Raw genomic sequence first — 18,729 nt, 5'->3', positions numbered from 1 at the left:
CTGGGGCTCTGCCAGCTCTCGCCTCATCTGCTTTTCACTTCATTTTGGCATCAGGAACACTTTATGTTCCTACCCATGATTAGAAAGCTCAGATGGTAATTTACTCTCCAGCCCCGTAGGAGTATGTTGGAAACGTGTTTCATCTCCTTAAATCTCTTAAGTGTAGAGGGAGTCCTAGCTACAGGTCAGAGTGAACAAAAGACCTATAGACGTTAAGAGGGAGGGGAAAGAAAAGAGACTTGATCGCAGTATGCTTAGTCGTCAAGTAATGTTTTTTCTCTAATTTCGTTTCCTGTTTTTTTTGTAACATAAGATCTTTATATATGTAAATAGTTGGAAGTTTGAGCAATGCTACTTGAGAGGACTCTTGCTTTGCTTTTGCCAGGAGAGCTGTTTAGTGATGATTGTTTTTAGCTCTTTTCCTTAAATTACGATTTTTTTTTTTCCAGGGGTGTCTCAAAAGTACTTTCACTTAAAGAAGAAACGGCACTCATGTTCGCGTTAGAAAGGGAGGGGGAAAAGCCTCTCTCTCCTTTTCGTGTGGGCTCGGTAGTTTAATGATCAGCTTCCCCAGCTTTTTACGTGGGGACGTGCGGGGACCAGCCCCCATCCGCGGCTGGGGCGTTCTGTCCGATTTCCCGGGGTGCGGGCGGCGGCGCCACCCCCCCCCCCCCCCCCCCCGCCGCTTTCCCAGCGAGTCCGTGCGGCGGCGGTTCGCGTGGTCCAGCGTCTCCGCGCTCGGTCGCTCCCCGCCGCCGGTGTGTACGTGATCCGCTGCGAGTCGCTGCAGATTCCGCCTCTTTGCGTCATCTGGGCTGGGAGAAGCATCCTCCCCTCCCTCTGTCCGCAGGAATAACGGGGAGACCCCGGGTTTACCTGGGATTATCTGAAACTCTTTCTAATCGGGGGTGGAAGGGATTTGGTACCAGTAGGAGAGGAAATGTTGCAGTTCCGGAGAAGCAGCAAATCGATGCCCTTAAATGGCTTCTTTCTTGCCCCTCGGTGGGGTTACACTTTTTCAAGTTTTATTCACAGCTTGCTCTCAGTGTCATAAATTCCACTGCTAAATGATCCTAGGAGAGTCTGTGAATCAAGGCATCTCTGTTTTAATGGTCTGGTTGCCAAATCGCCATTTTAATTTTAAAGTGTGATAGGGCATTGCCGTAAGCAGCAGTAGTGTGTTCAGCAAGAGGCTGAGCCCTGCTACTTGCTTCCACGTGGCTGGAGATTATATAATACGTCAGCAGATGTATTTCTTTTTATAAAGTATTAATCTGCACTTGCCACTATGTGAATTAAAGCATTTAAAGGACTTGCTGAATCCATGGGTAACATCTAGACTTTATTATCTGGCAGACTGCAACTGCAGAGTATTTATGTGGAGGGATAAAAAGTAAATGCCTATGAAAGTTGCTGTCTGAGGAGTGAGGTTGTCACAAAGGCCAAACAAAGTAAATTGGATGGCTTCCAAGTTGTTTTGAGGCAGTGTTGTCCTAACTTAGAAGAACAAGGAAAAAAAAGAACGTATATAATTTTAGAACTTGATTGTTTCAAGAGAATCACACAACACAGTTGAGGTTCATAACCTTACTATCTCTGTAGCAGTATAGATGTGTAAAAAATGCAACGTCATGTATCTTTAGATGCTGGGTTAGGAGTTAAACAAGGGACAGAATGAGTCATGCCCTGTCAAGGTCATTTGTCCTCTGTAGGGCAAATGTGCCAGAGAAGTGAAGTTGTGAAGCATAAGTAGAAGGAAATATACTGCTATTACTGCAGAGCTGTTTGAAAATAGATCATGTTCAAGCTAACTGTAGGTGAAGCAAAACTACTAACACTGAAGTAGGCAAAAAAAGTACGAATATAAAAAAAAAAAAAAGACTTCCAGTCTTCTATTTTGTTTCTTCTTATTTTGTTGTTGTTGTGTGCTTTGTTTGTTTTTTTGGGGGGTTTTTTTGGTTTTGTTAGACACTAGGAATCTTCAGAATATCTGTAATGCAGACTAAACTCACAGGGAATTGAGTGGAAAGAACACTCACTAGTGTTGTAGTAAACACCTGATCTTTATATCAGTAGGTACCTTGGTTCAGATTGGGCTGTAAATCTTAGCCTGGAACAAAATATTCTTGAAATTATTTTAAAATAGAAGTTACTGACTTTGCTGTTATTGTACTTTTTAATAATTTAGAAGTAGCATTACGTAAATTACACAGACCTTTATAGGACATGTTAAATTTTAAATTATTTCTCCACATTTGTGGTATTTCCTTGCAAGGTTTTTTTTGTTTGTCCTTTTTACTACCTGTGGAATATTAAAGACTATAGAATGTGTATATGTCATACTGGAAGTACTATGGTTTAGTCACCATATTTTAAAGAGAAGTATATTCTTTTGTTTGGTGGTGTTAAAAAATTTCAGTAATTTATTTCACAGGAAAAAGGTTTGTATCTTATACACTTAATGTATGTTACCTAAACTTGGCAGTCCATCACTTTAGCTAGCCAGCTGTTAAATTGTGAACTAAAACAAGTACTTTCTGCCATAATCACAAGTACCTTGAGAGGCAAAAGAAGTCCTGACAACTGATTCATAAAATTTAAGTGTTTGTTGAGTTTCTGGACTATTTCTCAATTGTAGTGATTTCAGCTCTGAAAGGTGGACTAATAAACAGGGTTCAAGTCACACTTCTGTCTCTTTACTTTGTGGGACTCTCTGGCCATGGTCTGCTTTAGGTCATCAGATACACTGGTTGTATTTCGTGCTGGTTGCCAGAGGCTGCCACAGACAATTTTGAACACAGTAGGTCTCTTATGTTCGTACAACTCCAACCAGACTGCTGATTCTAGGTCGTTGATAGGTATGGCACAGCAGCAGGAACAATGTTGTCTTAAAGCTTCTGCCAGAAAAAAACAGAAAGCTTCTGTTGCCCAATTTACTTGTTCAAGATTATTGTCTTTGTATGTGGCCGTGGTATTTTTGAGGTGAACTCAAAGATTTAGTGTTGTGGAAGACAGCATAAGTAAGGAATTTATGGATTACATGGTAATAATGGTCTGGAATATTGTAGTCCATGACTGATGAAATAAAGATCTACGTATCCCTGCGTTTGAAGTATTACAGGCTTCCCAACATTTCAAGGCATATTTGATACAGTAGTGTAGATGTATTGCTCTTGTCCTGGTAACTTACATTGGAAGAATAAATTTTGCCGCTGAACATATGAGGCCTCCACTCCTTCAGCAGATATTGAGCTTAGAAACAGCTAAAAAGAACCCTATAGCCTTTTGGATTCCAGAGTTTTGAAATGCTAGACCATGACTGTGGAAGGAAAGATCTACATATTTCTGCTCTTGAAGCATTTGAGGCTTCCAAGGAACATCACAAGATTTATTTAATATGGTAGTGCAGGTGTGCTGATCTTGTCCTGGTAGTGTATGGTGGAAAAAGACATTTTGCCACTGAACAAATAAAATAAATTTGAAAAAACAGCAACAAGAACAAAAAAAAAACCAAAAAAACCCAACAAACCCAAACAACCCACATTCCTTTGATGTTATTCAAATTACAGAGTTTATTTGTTAACACTTATGTAATTTGAAGATAGTCACAAGGAATTTTTGAATTCTAGCACCCAAAAAGGCATCTTTTCCAGTAAATAACTCTGTGTGTGTGTGCGTATAGACATGTGTATAAAATGCATATATATGTGTCCATAGATATAATACTATAAATATAATTTCTCTGTAAAGATAAAAATGTAGTTATTAATGGATGAGTTTAAGTATTTAAATACATTCAATATTTTGGAGGAACTGCTTCTATAATTAGTGGATTCTGTGATTTAAACTAGTCTCTTAAGATGTGTTTTTTAAATTTTGAAGAAGGAGACGTATATATAATCTAGATCATAGAATCATAGGATGGTTAGGGTTGGAAGGGACCTTAAAGATTATGGAGTCCCACCCCCCCTGCCATGGACAGGGGCACCTTCCACTAGCCCAGGTTGCTCAAAGCTGCATTCAACCTGGCCTTGAACACCTCCAGGGATGGGGCATCCACAACTTCCCTGGGAAACCTGTGCCAGTGCCTCACCACCCTCACAGTAAAAAATGCCTTCCTAATATCCAGTCTAAATCTACCCTCTTCTAGCTTAAAATGTTACCCCTTGTCCTTTCACTGCACTCCTTCATAAATGTTCAGTTCTTGTATTTGGGTGCTTCTTCTCATCTTTCCTTTTTGATGATTACAGGCTCTTACATCGTTACTGATTACATACTTGAATAAAATCTTTGTTTGGTAATGTTTAGACATTTTCCTTAGTTTCTGTGTTTTATTATATAGTCTTTTAAGTCGATCTTTATTCAAGGTAGCACTTAAACATATGCGCTAAGTCATTAAGCATGTATTAAAGCCAACATTTATCTTTAAAATTGGTGGTACTTAAGTATTTCTTGAAACTTCTCTAAGATGCATAGTTTTGGTTTTTTTTTTTTAAATATGGTTAGTATCACAGTTATTTATTTAAAGGCCTGTCTAGCTGACTAAAGTGAGGAAAATTTGGCTTAAACACAAAATAGTGCTTTAATTTTACTTGAACTCCTCTGTTGTGGTGGTACATATGTATGTGGAACAGGATGTTGGCACAGGAGAGGAACACTCTTTAGGCGGAGGGGAGTGCCTTTAAAATAATTCAAAGATTCCTGCAGTACTGTTTGTAACCCTTCTATGAAAATTATTCCATTCAACAACAATTTAATAGAAAATATCAAGAAGGACAGTAAATCATCAACTCTTAAATTAATCTCAGACATTATGTAAAGCTATTAAGTAGTTGCAGATTACTTAATCTTTGAGTCCAAAAGCACAAAATAAATCCTTTCCTCTGTCAACTGCTTTAATGCAAAAGCAAATGGTAATTCAGAAAGATTTTAAATAATTCTTATGTTATAAAAAAATACTAGTTTTACTCATGGTTTCTTTTGAAGAAGCTGCTATTCTAATCCTATATGTTTATCACACTGTTTCTTATTCAAGACTAAATCCATGGTTAACCCAGTAAATCTTTTTCTCAGTAATAAGCATATAATTACATTTGATCGTTATTATGGTGATTCACAAATACTATTGTAAGACTCCACAAATAATCAAATAGAGCAACATTTTGTTAGACAAGTTCTACAGAGACTCCATTAGATTCTCTGTAGTTACATACTTGAGTCACTTCAAGCAGTATATTCATATTTAGATAGCCAACGTGTAAAAGTCTAAAGCTTCAGTGCTTTAACTGTATTTTGAAGATACCAAACTAAAGTATCCTTCAGTCCTCTGCCCTTCTGAAATGTAAGCCTAGGAGCTTGCTGATAAATGTCCAATTCTGTTTTTTGTATAAAGAGATAAAATACATATTGCCAAATAATAATGAAATGTGTATTGTATAAATTTACAAGGTTACAGTGGTGGTACTGAGAAGATCTTCCTGTTTGTAACTTGTGGGTTTTTTCCTGGGCTTTTGCCCTTTCTTGCAGCAGGTAAATTGTTAATTTTACCCATTTTCCATGTAAGACACGTGTAAGACAAATAAAAACTGGGAAGTATTTACTAATAATGTATGTGGCTGTGTTATGAATATATTCACATGGAAAGAATGAACAGATTTGTAATTTTGAGAAATAAATGCTTAGATTTTACTGTTTTAGAAGAAGTATGAACGTTAAGCCAAATAAATGTTTGTGGGCTAATTTATACATAATGAACATATGGCAGATCTGAAGAATTTGAGAACAGAGTGACTACCTTTCTTTAAAATACACTGACTGAGTGTTGCATGCTGAAGATAAAAAGCTAGGATACATGACCAATGAAGCAGAAATGTGAGCAAGAAACATAAAAGACAAGTACCTATCTTTGGTAAACGTGGATGTTTATTTAATGTCTTCCTGTTTTATTATTTATTTTTGCAGCCAAAACTATTCTGCTTTAGCCTGTTTGGATCACAGATGCTTTTTCTTTATTCTAATTAGATACTTAGAATACAGAGACTACTGCTGAATGAGACACCACGGTCTTTATAACTGAACTTATATTAGATACCTGAATCAGTCTTAATGTTTCTTCACAGGTGCCAAACACGAGAGGTGACAAAGTTGAACTTCAAGAACAGAAAGTTCTTAAAAGGGCAGTTCTGAGTAGTCCTCATCTGTCGAGGATGAACTTTTTCCCTTCAGAAAATGAAACTTCAGGTGCCCTTCTCAAATTCTGCAGCCAGATGAAGAACATAAAAAGTTATTCTGATCTCTAAAAACAAAGCCCCTCCCCAAACAATGACACCCCCCCCCCCCCGAAAAAAAAAAAACACCAACCAACCAAAAAAAAAAAAACCCGCAACCCAAAACCAAAATAAAACCCAAACTACCAAAAAACCTCCTTACCAACCACAACAACAACAAAAAAACCTCCCACACAACATGTTGTGCATTAAAAGAGGCAAGCCATGGAGTTTGAAAGGAGAAGCTTGTCCTCATGTCTTCCCTGTCTGAGGAAAATGGTAGTGTTGTGAAGAACTGTAACTTTGATAAAGGTGTTTGTCTCCGCTTTCCAGCGGATACTGTGTGGGTAGTGTTGTGAAGAACTGTAACTTTGATGAAGGTGTTTGTCTCCGTGGGTGGTAGGGTGGATGGGAGTGTTCATTTTGTTGTGAAAATTTTGTTTCACTAAGGAGAGGACTTTGCTCTGTGTGGTAGATCTGTTTTGATCTGAGACTTCGCCGAGTTTCCTTTCAGTACAGCCTGTCAGATGAGATTCTCTGCTTTTCTGTGGCATCATCCAGTTCATCATCCAAAGTCGTGCTTTTAGCTGTTTTAGCATTTGAGAACATTTTCCAGCTCTGCCACAAGGCTGACTCTGGCTGAGAGAATTCTTGCTGTTGTTTCCTAATACAGAATTGATGTGGAAACACTGTTACTCATTATTTTAATCTTAGGGCTAAGAGACATCTATACAAACAGCTAAGCAACTTTTGAGTTTGGCAAACTTTTTTTTTTTTTTGTTTCACATTGGGCAACTTCAGGGACTTTCTGGTATGTTTCAAAGTGATAAATCTTGGAGAAAACCTCAGTTTCATTCTTTATTCAGACTTTAAGATTTTGTAGCTCAGTATTTTTTCCAATGATGGTAGATACTGTAGGAATAGATCTTTATGGCTTACTGTGTTGTGGGTTTATATATCCTAGTTACTGACTGTATATCTCCAGATAGGTGAACACTTAACACCTATGTCAAACAGCAGAGTTGACCTACTACTTTACTATTTGGATATTGAGTGCAGCAGATTTGGGGAGCTGGTGCCCAATATTTTAGATTGTCACATTTCTGGTATCTTTTTTCAACTGATGTGCCGAGGGTATTTTGTTTCAGTGTAGCCTAACTACTTCTGCTGTCCTCATGCTTTGCATAATCTCTTGTGTCTGTTTAAGTGGTATGGAAGCAATTGTTTTATTACTTGTGGGAACTTTCTGAATAGTGAGAAAGGTAACACAATATTTGAAGGAATGGGTTGTAACAGAAATTCATTTGACCAATGTAGGGGGACCAGTGGAACTTTCACTGTTGCTCAATAAGTTTGACCATTGGACTTTACAAGATTTTACAGTAGTATAATTAGTCAGATGTCTGTGAGCAAGGAGTTCCAATGTGAACTTGAAATTCCGGGAAGCAAAGTGTCATGTAGGCACTTTTCTGTCAGATGAGTCCATGTAACATTTCTTGTGTTAATTTACTGCTACTTCTGTCTTTTTAAGTAGGTACCTGTCTATGTCAGCTTTGGCTGTGCTCCCCACAAAATAGTGTATATATACCTGTGTTACTTTGGAAAGCTCAGGAAAAAAACCTGTTACAACATCATTTCTCATTTGAAGAAGCTAAGTTTTAACTGTCTGAATGTGTTATATTTCAGATAGAAAACTAATCATTATCGTGAAATGAATTTACTTTCTGTTTCTAGTTTAGCAGCTGTTACTTCTACAATGGTGTTTTACAATCAGCAGCAATTTAATATCTGATTAACGCACATACTGGCATCCACGTAATTGTAGTAATAAAGCAAATAGTTCTGCACCCTCCATGTTCATGGGCTGATTGCACTGTCATTAAGCAAATTTCTGTTTAATAGATGCTGATCACTGTCTTTCTTTAGGAATGAATTAATATTTCCTCTTCTTTGAATATGCTGAAAATTTATAGTATACAGAAAATATTGGATAACGTATAACAATGTGATTTTGCTTTTTTCTTCCCAGGTATGAATGCTGCTGTGCGCGCAGTAGTACGCATGGGAATCTATGTAAAAGCCAAAGTGTATTTTGTTTATGAGGTTAGTTTTTGTTTTATTAATTCTGTATTTGTCTTCTGACTACACCTGAGTTTTTGTGGAAACCTCATGGAGAGTGAATAGTATAAATTAAAATATGATGTAGATGTCATTCCCTTTCATCATAACAATGTTTTATTTAATATTTTTAATTTTTGTGGAAAGTACTTTTCACAAGGTATATGGTAGAACTATTTCATTTAAAATATTTTTTTAAATTTATGGAATTCTTCATGTGCCACCAGAAGCTTGAAAATACTGAGAAAGCCAGAGGTCAGTGTCACACAGCAGTGAGCTGTGTACTTGTTAGATGTTTGTCCCCAAATATTGTATTTTATAAATACCTTCCTAAACCTAGTTAAACTACTAATTCTTAACCCTTTGACTTTCCCCCAATCCATTTTCCTAGGGTATGATAAGGATGTGCCATTGCCCTTGGTTCACAAATTACACAACTCGTTTTTGATTGCTGATGCCATCTTTCCTGGCTTATAGGTAGAAAGTTGTAACTGAAATAAAAAAGACCCCACCAAAAAACCTGTGCCATCAGTAGAGTCTCCAGACGTTAGAATTTTGTGGTTGAAGCTTATGACTACATGTGCGTGAAGGTTGTTATCTTCTGTAGCAATAACTTGATAGGAAATAAGGATAGGAGGCAATTTTAATGTAAATGCCAAAATAACACTATCTGTGTATGTCTTACTGGAAGACTAAGTTACAGTTAGACTTCCACCTGAAGGACACTTCCAGTTTTTATAAAATTTGAGGACTGATCAATACAGTAAATATGTTTAGCAAGAAGTCATTCTGTTCACATTAGAAGTCCTGTACAACTCTTTAGAACTTTGAGATGATTACAAATTATAATAAACATTTGATATAGGGCAAAACTTTGTAGGCAATGTTCATAGCATATTGTAATTTTAATGTTTAATATTAAAATATGGAGCAGTAGAATTCATAGAAGTGCTCAGAAAATACTTCAGTTTTGCACATGTAAATTATATAATTTAGGTTTAAAAGGTAGCTATTTATCCATTTTTTTCTGTGTCTGCTCATTCTTATAGCTCATTGACTAAAGAGATGCAAAGTATATTGAAATGCAAATAAGCAAAGCACTGTGCTCTGAAATTCTTTTGTACTACAGTGCTACAGCAAGTCGCTCTGAATACTTAGTGTGTGCTAATTACATGGTCAATCTCTAGAACTCCTTCAGTGTTCAGCTGTTTTGCAGGCTTGCTGAAATGGGTCAGATACTTTTGTGGAAATAAGGAGGTTTTTTTGTCTGTCTTTAAAGGCCAGAACTTGTTTGTTTTGAGATTTTTTAATTATGTTTAACTTAAGAATGACCATCTTTGTAGCTCATCTTACAGTATACTTACTTCCAAAATTTGGAAATTTCTATTTTCCTGAACTTAGTAGCACTGCACTACTTAAGTTATCATGTTCCTCTGTTAAGTGCTAGAGTTTGACAATGTGAAATCACAGATATTTCAGAATGAAAATCTATTGTAAAAGTCAAGTCAATGTTGGAGTTTTGAGTTTCCTTTATATACTGTTGTTCTGTCTTCACTGTAACAATGTAGTCTGGGAGAAAAATGCACATTTCACTGTAAGTGTGGGAAATAGCTCTGAAAGAGATCTTTGCTTCTACATTAGTCCATTCTTTTCCATGTTTCCAGAAGTACTGAATGCTAAGCTTTTTTCCTCTCTGCTGTGTGTTAATTAAAATACAAAGTCAGTTTTCTTTCACAATGGGTGTATTTCAGAGAATACTGTTGCAAGCTTTGAAATGAAACAACTATTTAATTTCAGCATTTTGAAAAAGGAAACAGATGCAGATGACAAGTGTAGTGGAAGGTAAAAATTTTAGGATAAGACTTGTCGCTAGAGATCCTTACTATAAGCCTTTGCATGATGTATACAGAGGAGATAGATTTTTGTATATACTTGGAGGTATCTTAACACTTTTGATAAGGTCCTTCTATATTACAGCTTATCAAATGCAAACTTCAGCATGTTAAGCAATGAGAATAGTGTATTTTTAGCCTCCATCTTGGATAGGCATTTTAACTAGGTACACATATGTCAAGGTAAATTGATACTTGTGTTGAAGCTGCTCAAAGTGAAGAAAAAACCTGAAGTGTAAACTTTCAAAAAGTGAAAAATATGTCATTATTTGGAGCCAAAAGTGGACTTAAAGGTCTCAGCCTTTTCAAGCCTATTTTGTTCTAGTGGTCGTATGCTCTTTTTCAGCTGTAACTTTCTCTGTCATAAGAACTTTTCTTGCACTGTAAAATCATCTGTCTTCTACAGCTGTGGCCAAAGCTAGGTCCATATTCTTAGTGAAACAATAATTCAATTTTCCTTTTGTTTCCTAACTCCATTTTGCTTCATTTTATGATGAGGGATTACCAATATAAATACATAAAAATTGGCAATTAACTAGATATAAGTAATTTTCCAGCCTTTTTTAAGCTGGGTTTACCAAAGCCCAAAGAAAGAAACAGTTAGATATTGGAATTCATGGGCTATTCGGACATACTTTGGTTCCCAAAAGGGGAAAAAAAAAAGTCATGTGAAAATTAAAACTATAAAATAGTTTATTCAAAAACTATAATTTATTGTATTTATATAGTTTTTATAAACCTATAAATTTATATCTGTAAAATAAAAAAAAATTAGTATCTTAATTCATTGAAATTAGCACATTTGAAAATTGTGCTTCTAATTTGTTGAAACAATGCTTACTCTATACTGTTGCCCTTGTTTCATATTTTATTCATGTTATCATCTTTTAGGATTTAATTTCAATATATAAACAGTCAGTACTCACCCTCACTGGCTAGCATCACATTCCTCAAATCTGCCTCAGTCTGAGGCAGATCAATGTGAATACCCATGGATTTATTTCACACATGCTGTGAAAATGTAGGAGATGGAAGTACATGTAAAATTACTAGTCTGTTCTAGGAGGCTAGTTTAAATTTTTTCACTAATCAGAAGTGATTTCAGTTGGGTTTGTTTGTTTGTTTGTTTTCAATTGAGAATGAGAAGAAAAACTTATGCCTCTCATTTATGGCAATTCATTTTAAAAATGGAGGTCTTAAATAATTATACAAATAACCTGCCCTCTTTCCAGGATTGAAGCACATAGTTCCCAGTGGATGCGTGCTCTTACTACTAAGCTATGGAGCTTTTAGATTCTTCATCTTGATTAGGAGTCTTTTTCTCAAGAGGCCAGCATTGGAAGTGCAATGGTACGGCGGTCATGGATTTCTGTGAGGAAAACTTCATGTTTTTTTATGTGGTTTGTGCACTCAGTGATGCTAGTATTTCATGTTGTCAAGCAATAGCTAAAAAAACTCTTAAGTAAACTTAAACAACTGTTAAAGCCCAAAATGTCTCACGTGTAACATATCAGAAGATGGCTTGTTCTTTTTCCAAAGGTTTTCTTTTTAGAATTAAGACTGGAAGCAAGCTTTGTTGTCTGCCACTCTCCCAGGAGTTACAGTGTATATGTACATACCCTGTGAACATATGACCTACAGAGATTTCCTCTTGTTCAGCTTTGAATATTCAGATTTTGGGTAGAGGAAGGTGAAGGTGTAAAATGGGATTCATCTTCAAGTAGAGTGTTTGATATATTTTTGACAGTTTACTTTTTTCTGTTCTTGCCCCATAGTTTTAGTATCTTAGTACCCAAGCTGCTATTTTTAGAATATAAATAAGATTTTTTTCTTAAATCTAAATTGACAGGTTCCCACCTTCATTTTATTTTGGTAATTTTATTAAGTAATTTTCAGTAACCAGACAATTGTAACAACGTTGAAGTATTTGATAAAATATTTCAAGTTAATTTCTACCTTTAAAATGGATTGCCCAGTCCCCAAGTGCTTAAATAACTAAAATGATTAATGGAAATTGTGATCATTATTAATACTTCAATTATAATTAGTCATCTTTTTTTGCCTATACCTTTTCTAGAAAGCTCTTTTAATTCTATGGCTTTTGTATCTCGTAATGGTATGGAAGAACAGCACGGAAGTTCTAGCTGCATTGTTCACAAGTAGCTTACATACGCTACTTGGCAAGCAGAACTGAGTTAGGAAAAGCTAATGTAACAGTTAAAGTGGATCAGGCCTGTTCTGAAAGGTCCCTGTCCTTACCTTGTAGTGGGAGGAATTGTCAATACAGCTCCTGTTCTTGCTTCTTTACACAGACAAAGTAGAACTGATGTGGACTCCTGATCAGAATGCATGAGTTCTTCCTACTTTAGAGATGCATGGTGCAGGAGTCGGTCACAGCTCATCCTTAGCCCTAACTACAAGGTGTTTCAAATCTTACAGACAATTTCAAATAGTTTATCCATTTGCTTTTCCCTGTGTTTTAGATTTGTTAATAAAATACGAATTGGAAACCTTGATCCATGAGTATCAGAATATGTATATAATTATGCATATATTTACTGTTTATAATACTTTGTTGAATGCACTTTATTTTTCCTTTCAAGTTAAAATGGAAGGTGAATGATTGAAGCAAATATGTGAATTGTGTATATTTTTTTGTCAGCTTGTAGTGCAGCTTACTATAGTGAGTGTTACAAACTGAGTTAGGATGCAACATCACACTATTCTTTCAGGATTTGTTGCCTAAAAATCTTAGTGTTATTGTAGTTGCCAATAGCAACACCAATCAGAGAAGCTTTCAATCTGAGTGATACAAGGAACATTGGATTCTTTGCTTTAAAAAAAACAAGCCAGCAAACCTGTGATAAGTGAACTTAGTACTAGCCTTCATCAAATTCAGTTGGAGCCACTGAAATGTTTCTGTCTGAAGATCTTTGTGCTTTGTCTGAGAAAGAATTTTCTTTTAAGCTGTTATGTAGATTAAACATTATTTATTTTCCATCTTGCTCTGTTTTTTGAAGGAATTGTGCAAATAATGCCTTGGCTTCGAGTCATTATGTATATACATTAGTATACAAGACAGTATGTGTGTACATTGGACACACATCAAAGTTACCTGGAGAGAATACAAAATATAGAAAAGATCTGTTGAATGACAGAAAATACAGACTTGGGTCATTTTCCATCTAGCTTTTTCTTTACTGTTACTTGATCGTTTTGTATGTAACTTCTTTACTCAAGTCTCACTGAGGAGAAACTTTTATGCTTTCCATTTAGAATCTGTCCTAGAATCCTAGAAAGCTTAATTTGAGTAACTTGCACTTTTGCTGAGTCCAGGTTACCTTTATATTTGTATCACATCATGCTAGAGAGGGACTTCAAGTATGATAAAAGTATTCATATAATATATATGGCTTTTTAAACCAGTGTAGGCTTAGTGTATTTCCAAGTCACTGCATACTGAATAAAATCTACATGTACTCTGGATTGTGGCAAAGTAAGCGTCTACAGTTTATAATGTCAGTTCTACTGTCTTCTGAAATCCCTTCTGTTTCTAGTTCTACTTGATTTATTATTGAGAACCCTAAAATTAAATATGTACAGTCTTGCAGGAACTGCATACAGAAGAAAGGATAACTAATTGTTCCTCAGCATGATTATCCATGTGTACACATAATCTAAAAATGAAGACATAAGCATTGTCATGTTTCAAGTGTTTTTTTGTTTGTTTTCTTCAATCTAGCATATTTTCCCTATGGATTTAAATAAATGCCAAAAAGTTGAATGGTAGCTCCAGTTTTATTCTGATGTCTGTATCATTTAGGTTTTTTTCCAGGTTAGAACTTTGCTGTATTTGCTAATTTAAAAAAAAAAAAAAAAAAAAAAAAGTGTTCCCAGTATCACCTAACAGTGACAATTACAGATTCTTTTCCATCTTTCAGCTAGTATTTATTCAGAGAGTTAATAAAGCCAGGCATGACAAAACCTTTCAGCTGCTCACTGAATAGTTTTCCTTCTTTCAACTAAGTGTAGTTCTTTCCATATTACAGCATGCATTGGTTTCTGAAGACCATTTGAGTTGAGGTATTAAGGATTTCTTAAATGCATTGCTAAAAAGTTGTATTTTTTCTGTTAAATTTCTTTCATGTATTTATTGTTTAACTGCCTCAAAAAAAGACTAAAGATTGTGGCCTGATTTCTTCTTCATTTATGAAAAACTTTCTGTTGTTACTCTTTATTTTGTTTTGCTTATACCTACCTTGGGAAAAAAGGGTACAAAGGGTTACAAAGGTTATGTTTTTAGGAGGCACATTTTATATTTCTGTTCAAAGTTCATCCATCTTTGTAGTTTTAAGAAATAACTGAATATTTATTACTGAAACAGAAGAAATACATTGCCATTTTAGTTTATAAGTAATCTGTGTAAAGTATTACTTTATCTTGAAGTTGTCTTTTGAACTGATCTTTTGGAAAAAGAGGGTTTCGGGTTTTTGCCTCTCTAATGGGATACTTGTTTTTATGTTGTTTCATTCAAATTGAGTATTTTTTTATTCTGTGTTTTAAATTACTTAAAGTTGCATTGAAGTATACAAGGTGAGTATTACTGCAATGGAAATGTTACACAGTTTTTCAAATCAGACTTCTGAAATACCTTTTCTGTTTCAGGGTTACCAGGGAATGGTTGATGGAGGAGATAATATTGTTGAAGTTTCATGGGAAAGTGTTTCAAGTATCTTGCAAGTCGTAAGTGTTATGGGGTGGGTGTGGGACCCAAACCCTCTGCCTTAAACAGGGAACCAAAATTCTAGATCCAGGCAAACAGCTGTAATTATGGATTCAAATTCTGTGATGACTGAGTGACCAGTGCATAACACTTCTAGTAGAGCCTTACAGTATGGATGTTTGATACTTAAAGATCTCTGTATGGTCTTGTGGGGTGGGTGTGGGACCCAAACCCTCTGCCTTAAACAGGGAACCAAAATTCTAGATCCAAGCAAACAGCTGTAATTATGGATTCAAATTCTGTGATGACTGAGTGACCAGTGCATAACACTTCTAGTAGAGCCTTACAGTATGGATGTTTGACACTTCTTAAAGATCTCTGTGTGGTCTTGTACTTGGTGCACAGAAATAATCTTGAAAACCTTTGTCCTAGATTTTCAACATTACATGTCATTAGACTCCTAAGGCCATATTGTCAAGCCTGTATTTAATTAAAAAGACAATATAGGGCCAAAATATGAAACAACTATGTTTCATAAGGCAAGTGTTTTGTTAAGAAACCTTGTTGGCTTCCTGTGTAAGTGGATTGAGAATTATAGTAATGGGTGTAATTACAGTACAGTTCTGCAGAGCTCAGATAATGCCAGTGACTTTGTCTGTACATTTATATTACAACGTTCTGCAAGGTGGTAATTTGGATCTTACGCTTTTCCTCAGCATGGAAATGTTGTTACCTCTTCCACAGCAGATGCTGTGTTTTGTGAAGATGCCTTATTGCTTATAGATTTTTATTTTATTTAAATAAACAAATACCCTGAATACTGTGAATTTTTTTGTCCATGTATACTTGGTTTTTTGGTTGGTTTTTTTTTTATCCTCTGTCTGCGTTGTAGAATCTATAAACATAGAATGATAGAATATCTCAAGTTGGAAGGAAGCCATAAGGATCATCGAGTCCAACTCCCTGCTTCTCACAGAGCTACCTAAAACTAAACCATATGACTAAGAGGAGAAAATTGAGATGTTGTAGCCAAGCCATACAAGAGTATAGGCAGGAGCAGGATGTAGGCATCCTATACATGTATATAGCATACATACTATAAGAAAAACACCTTTCTGAGCTTGATGGCTAGAAATTTGACAGACCAACAGTGAAACTGAGGATGCATCTTGGAAGAATTTGAAGTTGTTTTGATAAAAGATTTTTCAGCCCAACCTATACTACTGTTCAATCAGAACAAGTTGTAGTATGTTGTTTCAAATACATAGTCTCTTTTCTGCTTACAACTGTGGTTTTTTACGTATGAAAATATCTAGTTTAGATATGTTTTTTAGGCCTGATTGTTATTTTTAGAATGTCTCCATGTGGACACTTCTACTTTTTTGTCTGTGGAGAATGCTGAACTGCTTCTATTCCACTTTTTTTTTTTTCTTCTACTAGCAGCTGTTGTGTACTGCAATGTAGACAGTAAAAAAGTGCCCAGGACTGGCTTGAGAGCTGAAACACCTATTTGATAGGGCAAATTATATTAGTACAGCCTCTACAGATTGGAAACTCACATTTAGATTGGCATGACTGATGTTTTATAAGTTAAAGTGAAGGAAATGTTTGTGCAAAAGTCAGATAATCATCTCCAGGCTTGTTTGCAGCAAAAAGAAAAAAAAAAGCATTCTTAATTAATTTTACTTTTTACTGTGGCAGTAAACAAGGCAAAATTTAAACTTTTCTTGAGTGAACAACATAAAGAGAGAAGATGTGTAAATAAATTGTCTTCAGCACGAGTCCCAGCAATTTTCAGTGACAACATGCTTCAGTCTGTTCTGAAAATAATGAATTAATTTTTTTTTGGAGGAAGCTCTTTAAATCCTGGTAATAAACACAGCAGATAAATTAACAAAAGAGAAACTTCAACATTAGACTGATCTACAAGGCACAAAATGTGAATGCAGTTCTTTCTGTAATTATGTGGAATGACAATAAATGCTAATTTTGAGCTTTAGGGATACATCTTTTCTGTTATTGCTTATATATTTTGTGCTATTAGGGGGAAAATGTCAGGCTTTGATGGAGATTAATCTAATTCCTTAACTACTGAATATTGTATCACTTTTACTGTTGTCATCACATATAAGTAATAATTAGATAAGTAATTGGAATGCTACTGAAATTAATCCCAAATCTTTGAACACTTTCCTTCAAGAGTAGCTCTTTATCGGTCATTTCTGAGTGTTTTTTCCTTGGTGCGTATATCTGCTCTTGAGAACACAGTTTCCCACAGGCTTGATAATTCTTTGTTTTCCATTACTTTTTACTCACTGTAAAATTAAAGATGCAGTTTGTGCTATAAAATAACCATTCTTCATTAATCCATCTTAAAAAAAATCCAGTAAAATACTAGGTTATAGATTAAAACTGTTACAATTCCTTCTTCTAGGGAGGTACAGTTATTGGTAGTGCACGCTGCAAATCCTTTCGTACCCGGGAGGGCCGCCTGCAGGCAGCCTACAACTTGGTTCAGAGAGGAATCACCAATCTTTGTGTGATTGGTGGAGATGGTAGCTTAACTGGTGCCAATCTGTTCCGTGAAGAGTGGAGTGGACTTCTAGAAGAACTGGCACAGAAAGGTAAGTTTGTCTTTAGACCCTCTAGAATTCTAGTCCACTCTCCAGGGAAGCTATGTACCCTAAGTGGACATACACAAGTTATACATCCAGAGGATACTTCTTAAGTTCAGAAGTCAAATGCATACATTCTAAAAAATTACATGGTTCTTCGTAAAGTAGTAGGTTTTGATTTCTGTACATCCTCCCTTATGTACCATAAAGGTTCAAAAAGGCCAAGTGAGTTACTGGGCAACTGTCTGGATTTTTTCCCCCATTATTAATAATTTTCAGGGCCTGAACTTTGAACCTTCTGCTTTGAAAAGCCCTTTGCCCTCATGTCCAAACTGAGATGGTAATTCCTTTCCTACAACAAGCTGCACACTTGGTTTTTATTCAATTATGATGCTTTTCTGCCTATATGACACTTATTTTTTTAAGATCAGAATGTTAAGTGGCTGTTGCTAAAAGTGCATCCAGCCCAGTAGTTGTCTTTGATAGCATCCAAGAGAATGTATAGGGAAGAGTAAAAGAACAGAACAAGCCTATGTATTGCTGTATTTATGCTATATGTTATTCAAAATATATAAATACTCTGATAGGTTCCATCCATTTCTGTCTTCAGGACTTCCTGAACCAGATGCTGTTAGCAGTCCTTAATGAGTTTCTCTTCCATGAATGTATACAATCTCCCTGAAAGCATACAGTTTTTTGCTGACAACATGGTGTAGCGAGGAGTTCTACAGCTTCTCTGAATGATGAAGATTGTGAAGAATCTTCTCCTTCTGATTATTTTGATCCTGCTGGCTTCTAGTTCCATTTCATGTCCTATAATTTTTATATTAGAACAGTGAATGATTAATCCTGCTTCCTCTCTGTGCGCTACTCGAGATTTTACAGCTGTCTTGTTTTCCCTTCATCATCTCTTTTTCTAGATGGAAGAGTCCTAGTTTGCTTAGTTGTTCCTTATACGTAAGTTCTATACCTTTGATCATCTTTGTTGCCCTTCTCTGAACCTTTTCCAGTTCTACCATGTCCTTTTTGAGGTGGGGAGGACCACAACTGCACCCAGTATTCAAGATGAGGGCAAACCATGGATCTACACAGTAGTATTATGATCTTTGTTTTGT

At 35.7% G+C, this 18,729-nt stretch overlaps 1 protein-coding gene across 1 annotated transcript in view; it reads left to right on the top strand.

Moving 5' to 3' along the window:
* The first annotated feature begins 8,297 nt into the window (after positions 1 to 8,297).
* The window catches only part of PFKP (phosphofructokinase, platelet), a 35,260-nt gene continuing 24,828 nt past the window's right edge, over positions 8,298 to 18,729 (top strand). The window contains 3 exon segments of the mRNA XM_010087612.1: positions 8,298 to 8,369; positions 14,942 to 15,019; positions 17,434 to 17,623. Of these exon segments, the coding sequence (XP_010085914.1) occupies positions 8,298 to 8,369; positions 14,942 to 15,019; positions 17,434 to 17,623 (340 nt within the window).

This window comes from Pterocles gutturalis, unplaced genomic scaffold (assembly GCF_000699245.1).
Source record: "Pterocles gutturalis isolate BGI_N339 unplaced genomic scaffold, ASM69924v1 scaffold20676, whole genome shotgun sequence".
Taxonomy (NCBI): domain Eukaryota; kingdom Metazoa; phylum Chordata; class Aves; order Pterocliformes; family Pteroclidae; genus Pterocles; species Pterocles gutturalis.
The sequence above is the reverse complement of the archived record's forward strand: the minus strand, read 5'-3'. Positions and strand labels throughout refer to the sequence as shown.